General features: G+C 37.5%; 1 protein-coding gene across 15 annotated transcripts in view; it reads right to left on the bottom strand.

The window, feature by feature from the left end:
• Window positions 1-12,738, bottom strand: part of adgrb2 (adhesion G protein-coupled receptor B2) — a 389,817-nt gene that overhangs the window by 93,718 nt on the left and 283,361 nt on the right. For all 15 annotated transcript variants that reach the window (XM_058404654.1, XM_058404659.1, XM_058404647.1 and 12 more), the window contains one exon: window positions 12,208-12,334. In XM_058404654.1, coding sequence (XP_058260637.1) covers window positions 12,208-12,334 — 127 coding nt within the window. The remainder of the gene's footprint in view (window positions 1-12,207; window positions 12,335-12,738) is intronic.

Genomic DNA, 12,738 nt, shown 5'->3' with positions numbered 1-12,738 from the left:
CCAAGCCTATTATCTTCAGACAAGCATCTAAAGCAGCTAGTTTAGTAGAACACCATCTACACCAGCCCTAAACCAGTTAAACTAGCTTGACAAGTTTAATACCACCAAGACCTGACTAACATCAGATACACCACTGCAACAAAAGCTAGAAACAACATAACACCAGTTCAACCAGCCCAACACCAGCTAGACCAGCTTATCTACATTAAGGAAGCCATTAAACAGGATAGTTATGTCTAACAACCTGCAAGACCAACCCAAAACCAGCTAAACCAACCTAACACCAACCAGATCAATCCAAAACCAGTTAAACCAGCCCAACACCAGCTAGACATCTCTATCAACAGCAAGCAAGCCTTTAAACCAGCTAGTTCAGTATAACAACCTGCTAGACCAACCCAAAATCAGTTAAACCAGCCTAGCACCAACTAGACCAATCTAAAACCAATTTAACCAGCCTAACGCCAACTAGGCCAGTGTAACACCAGCTAAACAATCACATAGTCCTACTCATCATTAGTAAGACTTCTGATTTCCTTTTATTTGTTGACAGCAACTTTAAATTCACATAATGTCTGAGCTAACTATTACTGCATTTACATCCATCAAGGCATTTTTAAAGCTTTTGGTCTCCTTTATTTATAGTCTGGTTATATTCTAGGTCATCACAATTTTTTTTTACAATGTAAAATTACTAAATGATATTAATAAACACTGAAATAACATTATTCATACTGGTGGTGGCCAACACACTTTCAGGAAGTTGTATATTTTATGTGTTGTGTTAGAAGTGTGTTGTATTCCCATGACACTGTCTGATAGGCCAGAATATCCTAAAAGCAGGAAATTTCAAGAGCAAAACATAGCAGCTATGTGACATTAGCCTTTTATTGTGTGTTATGTGTATGTGTGTTTGTGTGTGTGTACATGTTTGTATGTCTGTGTGTATTTAGGCAGAGCAGAATGAAAGATCTGTCAACACGCCTGAGGGAGATTAGTCAGCAGTGCAGATCCCAAGATACCAAATGGCCTTCGTCCTTCAGAGCCTTTTAGCATGCAAGGCAGGTTGGTTCTCTGATGCAGGATACAAATGTGTGTGTGTTTTCATCTGTTTCAGTATTATGTAGATAACACTTCACAAATTCAGTGCTGATATGTGTATGTGACTTTGTCTTTGCTTGGATGACTCTCACGATGCTCAAAGCCTCAAAGCCTTTACATGGCACGGAGACCCGGGTACAGGGGAAAATTGTTATGGCCGCTATACTCTCACAGCCTACAACTCCCATCCTGCGTTATTGTGTAACCGATGAAGTGATGGCATGTCGCTAGCATGGCAAATGCTCCAGATTATCGGAGCCTTTGTAGAATAAATAGAAGTTGGCATGCTTTAAATAAAAGAGATTAGTAACATTGGTGAAATAGCATGCGACTAGCCAGCCCATGCAGAAAATAAACAAGATTAGTTGGCAAAGCCTCCATCCATACTAAATGGCCTGACAGCAGTGGCTTAATCCTGCCCTCCTGCCTGGTTTCTATTAAACATAGAGCTTAATCCAGCACTCTCCCAGCAACGGGGTCAAGATTCTTGCTCTTGCTGTCAGCAATATGGTGCTTCTGTTCCAAACACAGCTTTTCCATAATTCAAAATCTTGCATTACACTCTTTCTGCAGCAGTCCAAGGCTAGTATTCTGCAAACACAATTAATTTGACTATATATATTTAATAGCAAAGCCTTATATTATCAATAAGATCCACACAATGTTAGACATCACAGTTCCAGAAAGCAGTGAAAAGGGTTCTGATGGTATAGTAGCTGTATCATTAGGTCACTGATTCACACTATATTTGATCCAGTATGCTAAGAAATGCTAGCACTAACAACATGCCCCTGGAAAAATAGCCATCCAAACTGTTTTTCCCACTTTTTTGGATTCATTTGGTTGTGTGTTCGCTTAGGATGCATACTTTAGCTAGCCTTTAGAGAGGGCAAAGCAAAACTACAGCAGAAATTACAAATGCATTTAGGTATTAGCATGCTAAGTAGCTACAAACAGCTAATCTACAGTTTTGTTTTGTTTCTTTTTTAATTTTTGCAGCCAGATTGCCCCGACTTACTGAGGCAAGAAAACATTTTCAAAATTTTCTGAAACATGCAGCTTGGAAGATTGGCATCGATAAATTGCCCCTAGGTGTGAATGGGTGTTGTGTATGTGTGTGTGTGCTCTGCGATTAACTGCTGTCCCATTCGAGATGAATTCTTCTGCTTTGTCCCTGGTGTTGTGAGGATGGGTACCAGATTAACCTTGACCAGGATAAAATGCTTACTGTAGATGGATGAATAAATTATTAGTATATATTATTGGCAGGAACACTGAAAAGTTTTAGTCAAAGCTAGATGTTCCTTTTAAAGAAAGATTGTTGAGACCTGACAAAATAAGATAGTCAAGATAGTTATCTTTGATTTGTAAACCTGTCTAAACATAATTAATCAATGAATGAATAAACAAAATGGATGAATAAATGAATAAAACTATATACCAAAACTCCTCTGGCATTTGAAATCACCATCCATCCTAAATTTTCTTAGCAATTACATACTGTATATTCCTACACCAAATATGTATGAAAAAAGAAGCAGCTTGCTCAATGGCCCAACAACTGGCTTGAACCCCAGTTAACAACCCAGAGCTTTACCCACTTAAGCCACCACTGCCTTTAGTGAAACTGACTTATGCAAGCCATTACAGCAAGGCACATTCAGGGATAGAACCTATGCTCTTCAGTTTATAAGACCAAGGCCTTCCAACTTGGCCATCATGCCTCAGCAGGTCACATTCTGAAATATATAGCAAACTGTGATAATTATGCCAGCAGTAGGACACCATATCATTATCATCAGCACAGACTGAACATTACGCAATGCATTAAGGATATTTCACCCATAATTCCATTCCTATTCAGTATTTCCTATATTTCAAAATGTTTCCAAACACTCTCCTACAATTTCTCTGTAGATGTGTTAAAACTAGAAGCAAAAGCAAAAACTAGAAGCAAAATAAATCTCTGAATTAGTTCGTTTGAAGTCTGCTGCTCAAGTGACCGATACCAGAGACCTGTTTTTACGCTAATTACCGTATATTACAAGTTTCAGGACTTTGATGAAGCTAAAAAAATGGAAAATCCTGAGTTGCAGCAGCACTCTCCCCTCGGTGCTTGTAGGATCTGTACAAAACGTTCCTCACGGTGCGACGGTAAAGGTCTTTCCAGTTGAATGGAGTGCTTTGCTGGCGTCGAGAGAACATTACTGATAGAGATGCACTGACCTGAACATGGCGTGGCTAATGGAAGGAAAATGACTAGGCGCTAATGGTGCTGTTTATTGCCCATCTCCAAATGTCACCAGGCATTCCAGTAGCAGCCAGGGAACTTAATGCTAGAGATATAGAAGTGGAGCATAATTGATAGGCGCCATCTGGGAAAGTTAACTTCCAACTTTAGGTCAGTACGACATGGACACCTAACAGCAAGCTTCATCAGCCGTTCAAGTGGATTTGCTGTATGTTCCAGCTTCAAATTCATTTTGGTCTGTTCAGAATTTACTTTGTGCTGTGGTGGACTGGTCTCCCATAGTGGGGTGTATGCACATCTAGTGGCCAGTGTTCCCAGTATAAGTTCTGGTGCCACCAGAACCCTGACCAGAATAAATCAGTTCCTGAAACTGAATGATTGAGTGGAAGGATGGATGGATAAGTGAATGAATGAATGAATGAATGAATGGATGGATGGATGGATGGATGGATGGATGGATGGATGGATGAATGGATAAATGAATGAAAGAATAGATAAATGAGTGGATGAATAAATGGATGAATGGATGGAGAAAGAAATGAATGGATGGATGGATGAATAAATGAATGAATGAATGAATGAATGAATGAATGGATGGATGGATGGAATCAATGAATGGATGGATGGATGGATGGACAGATGGACAGACGGATAAATGAAGACCATATTTTCAATATCCACTGTTATGTACTGATGCAATGAAATGCTGTGGAAATTTAAAATGAATTGAAGTTTTGATGAAAAATGTTAGGCTTATCCTGAGTGTATTCCACCTCATATTCCTTGGATAGGTGACACGTTCTCTGCTACTCTGACTAAGATAAAGAGCATAATTAAGATGAATGAATTAGTTAATGAATAAATCAATGAAAATAGATGAATTCTCATCATTGGAAAAGCAGCCTAGAATAGCATATAGTTAAAGGAAAATCCACTGGGTGCTGCTGTTGCTGAATTCTGGAAAACAGTTAAAATGAGGGAAAATCTGGGTTTTGGACATTTTTTTTTCCTTTGGCTTTTCTTCTTATACACCTAAACTTTAAGAAATCCAAATTAGAGGGAAGTGGTAGCTCAAGGGTTAAGACGTTGGATTACTGATCGAAAGGTCATGAGCTGCAAACTGCTGCCACTACTGGCCCCTGAGCAAGGCCCTTAACCCCCGACTGCTCAGTTGTGTAAACGAGATAAATGTCATTCCAGATAAAGGGTATCTTCCAAATTTTGTAAACGTAAATTAAAGTCTAAATTAAAGATCAATTTGGGTAAGCAGCCAGTTTAGCATATGTGAGTCTGTCTAACACCTTGCCAACTAGTGGATTCTCTAAGAGTGAATGTCATGAAAAAATGGGCATAAACTAGAACAATTCAGTTTGTAATCATATACCAGCTGTCAAAATGCACCACAGTCTGAGTAAAATCCTTAAAAAATTCTCCTTCTTGATTTTTGGACTTTAAAATCGTAAAACTTTGCTTGTCAAGGTGCAACAACTGCAACAGTTTTTTATAGGTTAATACAAAGCAAGAACAGTATCTCATAACTCTAATCTCTCATATCTGACTGGATTTTTAGTGAGAAAAACTTTTAGTGGGTTAGTTTACAGTTTCAGTGAAAAGAAATATTAGGCATTGTGTGATCCAAAACAACTGATCTGGCAAGAAACCTCGCTTTAAATCCGAATAACTGATGGTGAAACTAAGCATTTTTCACTTCTCAGAGAGCACATAATGGGTGCATGGAGAATCAGTGGCTCTGTTTTATTCTTGACCATATTTGCTTTGAAAGCTTCCTCTCACTGACTCAGCAGTTTGCTGCATTGCCAAATTGCTTTATTCCTACCTCTCTAAAGCTGCTCAATTTATTCATGTACGCATTGTTTTCCTCAATGTGCACCGCAATTTCTTCGTCTCTGTCACCCTGCATGCTGAACATATCATTTGGACAAATTCTTAATTGCAAATGCTTGTCAATTGGAAAAGACCGTGCCAAAATACTGGACAAAATATTCTACTTACTAAACACTGTTTAGGACTGCAGAGGCTTCATGCAGCAAAATACTAGTAGGAACATTCATTTCCTGGTTAAATAAACACTTTATTCAACTGGACATTTACTCATTACAGAGTCTTGCCATTCCCTGTGCATGAATAAGTTCACTGTCATGTGTACAAAGCTCTGTCTTTTCCTTTTGGTAATGATGTAACAGCGTTGGACATCACAGGATATTTTGACAGACATGTCAGCATCCGATTATAAACTGAATTGATTAAACATATGTTAAAAAACAACCCACACATTTTGATGAAATGCTTCTTGCTAAATTCTGAATAATAAGAAGATGTGTTGACAAGTAGTCGTGTTATTAAGAAGACGTGTTAATGTGTGTTAACAAGCAGACATTGTGTGAAGTGGTTCCATTTTAGCTCATTCCGTGTTATTTGTTAAAACTAAAAAAGAGATTTTGGACAAGTTTTGAAGACACAATGAGTAATCATTTGTTCTCAAGGGCATCTAAGTATTTAGTTTGTTTGTCACATATACATTACTGCACAGTGAAATTCTTTCTTCACATATCCCATCCTCCTGGGGTGAGAGCACAGGGTCAGCCATGATCCACCGCCCCTGGAGCAGGGTGGGTTAGGGGCCTTGCTCAAGGGCCCAACAGTGGCAGCTTGTCAGGGCTTGAACCCCGATCTTCCAATCAATGACCCAGAGCCTTAACCACTGAGCTACCACTGCCCCTATCTGGGCATTTCTTATAATGATCATCATAATACGTAAATAAAAAGATTTCCATGCGATTTCTCTGAAAACCATTTCTGATTTTTTAATGTAAAAATGTCAAATTATTACGGTCAGAGAAAAAAAAAATCTGTTTTAAATCTATTAAGAAATATCCGACAGATTTTCCCAGACACACTTTTACACTGTCAGTCTCAACAAACAGGCCTCATTTATCAAGTTGTATGTGAACACATGTATTCATAACTCATTTCTAGGACTATTAACATGAGAAATTTTTATTTCATATTCAGAATATTTTGAAAGAAAAAAACAAAAAACGTATCTTTGACCTTATTCTACTCGTACTTCGGAGTGTGTGGCTAATGCAAACCTGACTTTGATCCAAACTTCAAATCATAATATGTATAGCATGAATTAGTGCACCTCTACATTATACATTATAGATGGAATATACTCTTAAGTTGAATTTTTATATTTATTTTAATTACATTATTTAGCATGTGCCCTCAACCAGAGTGACTTACAGAAGTGCTTCGTGGTCTCTTGCACATACTCACTTAAGAAAATTTCATTTCATATTAAAAAATAATAATAATTAATTCATTAATTGTGGCAAATAAAACAAATCATTCAGTTATGACTAAAGAAATAGCACCATATAAATGGACAACAGGTCGATCTGTCTTCTCATAGCCTCCGCAGTCCAGGAGATTTAGCATTTGCTGTGCTTATGATGAAAAATTATGCTTTCAAGAATAAAAGTTGGCTTATGAAAATAACATTATGTAACGTAACACTTTAAGCAAATTGAGACCTTCAAACTAGCAGTTTCTATGTGTGTGATCACCCAGGTGCACTGTCATTTTCTTTTCTTCTTTTGTTATCATGCCACACTATTCTTTCACCTCACTTACTGTAATTCATACTTAATTCACCTTTTTTAGTGAATTTAGATTTTGACCTTACACTGCTAAATATTTTTACTGGCACATTGAGGTTAAATAAGTTCCATATTTGCTTTTCTATCTTGCCTTTTACCATTTAGAAGGCATTTTGAGCGTCTTGTTCTCTGTGCACTTCAACTTTCATGAGTCTTGTGGGCATCACTACATGCACATGACCTGTGCCAGAAACGTCTTTTGTCAGTATGAAGAAAAGCAGATTTTCAGAAACATTTGATCTGATGGAAAAAATGTAGTTTTATAGGTTTACGAAACATTTATAGAAGAGCAGTTAAGATACTTGAGAGACAATATAGATAATCCCCAAGGCTAAGAAAAAAAAAAAAATAAAAAAAAAAATAAAAATAAATGCAAAATCTCAGTGAAAAAAAAAACAGATATATGGATATATGAACACAAAAATCAGACACACATTATTAAACCAAATATTATCATCAAAAAATCATCAAAAAGCTCACAATATAATTTAATAATAGCAATTATAAAAATGAATCCCAAAATATTTATAATACTGGGCAAACCTATTCATTATTGCTCAACAACCAAAGCCAAAATGTGATTTAAATAACAGGGCCTGATATAACGTCATATAACTCAATCCTACATCCTAGAAATAGACCTTCAATACATTCACATACTGAGTATAACACACCCAAGAATGAAAAAAAATCCAGAAAATCCCTAGGAGCTATCACACAATGTGTAGGTCAAATGAATGGAAAGTGGGTCATTAAGTCAACTAACAATCCAGGCTGTCAACACAGAAGCAAACAGCGTATAAAACCCTTATCACCAGTGACCAAGGGCTGTTAAGTAAGGAATAAAACACAATGTGGCTTGCAGTTAGAGGGAAATAATGTATAGAATAAGATTCTACCATGACGGAAAACCTTCTGACTGCCTTGAAGCAAAAACTACTGTCACAGCTTTTGCATAATCAGCTCAGAGAAGTCAGTGCTGTAGTGTGGTACGCTGGAACTAATACAAAATCATGTTAAATTAAACAATCACCTACTTCTATTAGAAGTCAACTAGAAAGCCTTCGATTTCTATTCTTTTCAGTTTATTGAAATGTAGCTATCCTTGAACATATATTGTGCTGAATGGATGATGGATGGCCAAGTTTTGTAGGCCAACCTGGAAGTGATCATCTTCCTGATTCCTTCAACAAAAAGTCACTAGGATTTTTACATTGGCTTTTGGATTATTGGAAGGGACCATAGTTTACAATTCATACACGTGTTGTTCAGATAATCTTCACAATAAGCATAACATTTACATGAATTTTGTGAAGCCTAAATAAATACAATCACCAGAAACTCCTGATAAGGATCAACTGTTCTTTAATTTTTTGCAGATGAAACTGAATGAATGAATAATCTGCAAGAGCGTGAGTATAAACACGATGATGAGTTTTTCTGTTCGCCGTAACAACGTTTAATGTCACAGCCGTCCTCTGTTAGCAACCACATTTCTCAAGACGAGTAAAAGCTTAAAAAATAATGAGTGGTGTATTACCGATGTATTAAATGTCGTAGAATAAAAAAAAATGATGAGCTTGTTTTAGCCACAGACCTTATTTCAGGCATATAACCAAAAACCCATTGATTTCAGGACAATGGAACCGGAAGAAGAAGGAGAAAAAAACTTAATTTCCAGGTTTTAGGACTCGTTCCTGCAGCACTCTATAGTTCCACTTTTTAAATCTGAAGCTTTTAACAATTTAATCAAATGCTGAATAAAAGAATACACTTTTCATACTTTCTTGACTTGAGCTATTTATATCAGAGTGAATAAATGGGGGTATTTTAATACCAATTTCTTATTTAACAGTCTGTTCAGTCTGATGAGTAAAGGTGTAATCTTAGTCACATCTGAAACCCCAGCAGCATGCAGAAACTAGTCAGAGTGGTGTGAATCTGGCAAAAAAAATAACAGAAAATAAGCACATTGTGATCACTCCTGTCTAGACAGCTCATGCAAGGCTTCACACAATTTCTCTCCTTGAATGAGGGTTGTCTCTGAGCTCGAGTGGACACGCATGCTGACAGACTGTATATAGACAACGAACAGACAGCTAGAGAAACTCTTTCATGTGTTAGAAATCTCAAAGCTCAAAAAAAGTAGATGCTTAATAACGTGTACCGAGAGTCAATGACCACTTAGGTGTTACCTGAAAGCTACTATTTTCTGTTTTCAGCTAAGCCAGACTGAACAAGACTGTGGTCTCTTTTGTCAAAAAATTACACAGAGAATATTTTCTAATTACTAAAAATATTTTTTAATATTGTTAATAATAATGTAAACTGTACATTGAGTGGTTTAAGTATTAAAAAGTCTACACAAGAACTTCTAGAATCTTCAAAATATTGCTGCAATAATTGCTCTGAATAGTTGATCCAAGTAGCTTGGTCAAAAATTCTTGGATTTAATTGGGTTTTCTGCCTCGATCTTGCCTCTAAGGCTTTTCACACTGCACTTGACCTCAGGTTCTCATCGTTCTAAACCCTGCTTTAAACTCTGCATAGAGGAATGCTTCACACTTAGAGTTTAGATGCAGGGTTAGCGCGACTTCTTACCTGGGGTTTTTGAAACTCTACTCTGAAGTTAGCAGCGCTTTTGCAGTTAAACCCACACCGAGGTGGCAAAAGTGGACAGTGTGAAGCGGTGCAGTGTGAAAATGTTTCGGCTAGATTCTCGGCAGTGGTAGCTCAAGTGGTTAAGGCTCTGGGTTGTTGATCAGGGTTCAAGCCCCAGAACCGGCCAAGCTGCAAGGCACTTAACCCTCTCTGATCCAGGGGTACTATATCATGGCTTTGACCCCAACCTATAAAGTTGGGATATATGAAGAAAGAATTTCACTACGCTGTAATGTATGTGTGACAAATAAAAACTTCCATTCTATTCTAAGCGTCTGACATGTAGTGAGAAATTGAACAACGTGTGCCTCATATCACATGCTTAGTTGGCTTTGTACAGTCACAGAAACCCTGTGTGTTGTGTAAACAGTACTTAAACTAAGTCTTCTTTTTTCTTTCATCTTTTGTCTGTTTGCCTTTGTTTTCTTGCCTTTGAGCATCTCAGGAGGCTTAAAAACAGCCAAAGAGGATTTATATTGGAACATTTTTTGTCACTGATACAAAAAACGTGAGATGAGCTGTTTATTTAAAGCGGGTGTATGCTTTATTTATTCATTTATGGTTGTTGATGGTGCAGATATGCAAATAACTGAGAGAGTTAAGAGATGTACAGCGTGATTATGAATATTCAGGATTAATTATTAGTCCTATGTGAAGTATGAGCAGTGCGAAACAAGATTTTGTTCACCAGGAGTTTACAATGTGTGAAAAGCTCTTCTATCTTGTGATCATTAGATAGGTCTTAGACTTGACCAGGCCTTAACTAGTCCTGACTTATCAGATTTCTCTTAAACCTGACTACAAATGCATGTCTTTGGACTTGGGAAGGAAACCAGAGTACCCAGAGGAACCCCCTGAAGCACAGGGAGAACAGCTGTGAGGCAAACATGCTAACCACTAAGCTAATGAATGCCTTAAAATTACATTTAAATATACTGCCATACATGTACGACTGAAGCCACTGTTTCCATAGAAACAATAACAACAGAATGAGCACATTAATACAATCCTGAGATTTCATGCAGCTGACACTGCTGTCAGATTTGCTGTTATAGGAAATAAACACAACCCCTCAGACCAATCAGAATAGAGAATTCTCTCAGGCTTCAGTGATTGAAACAAACCTGAAGTTTTTATGACGTCTAAGTAAAAGTTTCTGTGACAAGAACAATGATAGTGCGCACATGTTTGTGTGCATGTGTGTGTGTGTGTGTGTGTGTGTGATTGTGCCAGACTGTTGTGGTCTCTCTGGCTGAGATCAGCAGGAGCGGCATTGACATTAGCCAGCTGTGTGTGGTCCAGTTTCTATGTGACAATGCCCGGCTACTGGATTTACAATCTCCGCCCCCACATTGCTCACTCCTCCCGGCCTTTTTCCATCTCCCAGCATCCCTTTCCCCTGCTGTGCATATCACTCATTCTAATGGGGTGCTTTCAGATAGACAGCAAAAAAAGGAACAGTAGACAAAAGTGGGTCAGCCACCACATCCCCCCATTCACCCACCATGACTTGTGGAAGAGAAAGAGGAAATCAGAGAGAGAGAGAGAGAGAGAGAGAGAGAGAGAGAGAGTGAACATATGGTGGGTGGTCCATCAAATGGCAGATGGTCAATATAATAAAATGTACAGACATTAATCAGGAAGGATAAAGGGCAAACAGCTTAGGTCGTTAGCAGGTCTTGCTAATCTTGCTAATCATTTTAGCACGCTAGTCCATATTAAGATGTACGATTAATATTAACACACTGAACACATTCCTCATACAACAGAGTTAATCTGTTTCAGTATTCTCAATCCAGCAACAACAAAAATTTAAAAAATTTAAAAAAAGTTAAAAATTTAGCACACATGTTCGATCCGATTAACAAGCCCAAAACACAACATGATACCTACAGCACCCATATGACAAGTGCAATTAAAAATCCATATCCTCTTGTAATGAATAATTTAACAATTTAATTATTTTCAGAACTTGTTTGTCATTGTGTTTTTTTTTTTAATTTCCTATTAACAAGACTAGCCTAAAGCATGCCAAGACCCTCAATAGAGGCATTGTCAATAAAGACATGTCATCTGTGGGATGCGAAGGCCATAATTTATTTAAATTGTGAAGTGTGTACAACAAAGGTGCACATCAAAATCAGCGTCTTGTTGCCTATGTGACACCCACTCACATTCCACTTCCTTGAAAGACAAGCTATTCGTCTCTCAGTGCTTACTTCCTGATGCTGATGAGCTCGACAGCAACATTCGTACAGTCCTTCAGCGGTTCTGACAGCATAATAACAACCAAAGAGCATAATAACTACTGTATTACTTCAAAATGATGGCATTTAAGGATGAAGAAAAAGATTTAAAAAAAAATTATAATAATAATTACCAACATAGCATTTACTAAAATATTCAACACAAATGTAAAAGTTTCAAAAAAAGTCAAAGGTTTTATATCATTCCATTGCTTTCGGAGATTTTTGCAGGATTTAGACGTGTAACTGTAAAGGTGACACTCACCGGCTCTTTAGCTTTGTGTGCTAACACTGCAAAGGTGGAAATCTTGCTGCAGAGGCATTTAGTGTGGACCGCTGGCGACGGGAGCGTTTTGCAGCCTTCGGCGTCCCAGTTTTCCTCAGCTGCCTCACTGTTGATAGAGCAAACAAACCAACACGAATGAGAGACAGATATTCAGAGCTAACTGAGCTAACTGAGGTGATGAGGAGTTTATCAGTGTGTGTGGAGAGGGAGGGTTGGTGTAACTGTGGGACAAATGCTTAGCGGTCAAAATATCACCAACATCAATCCGTATTATATTTACTACATTCATAGTCTCTATAAACTGCACTCTTTTTCACACTTTTTCCAAAGAAAAATATTTACATTCTACTGCCTAAATATTCTAATCATATTTAAAAAAAAGCCATAGCATCAGACACTCAAGAAGTTGATCTGAAACTGATGCGACATTAGCAACAAAGCTGTTGTTAGATAGCTTCATCTAATTCCTAATCTCTTAAATGTTAACTAGATATTAGCATTCGACTAGCT

This window comes from Hemibagrus wyckioides, linkage group LG12 (assembly GCF_019097595.1).
Source record: "Hemibagrus wyckioides isolate EC202008001 linkage group LG12, SWU_Hwy_1.0, whole genome shotgun sequence".
In the NCBI taxonomy this organism is placed as follows: Eukaryota; Metazoa; Chordata; class Actinopteri; order Siluriformes; family Bagridae; genus Hemibagrus; species Hemibagrus wyckioides.
The sequence above is the reverse complement of the archived record's forward strand: the minus strand, read 5'-3'. Positions and strand labels throughout refer to the sequence as shown.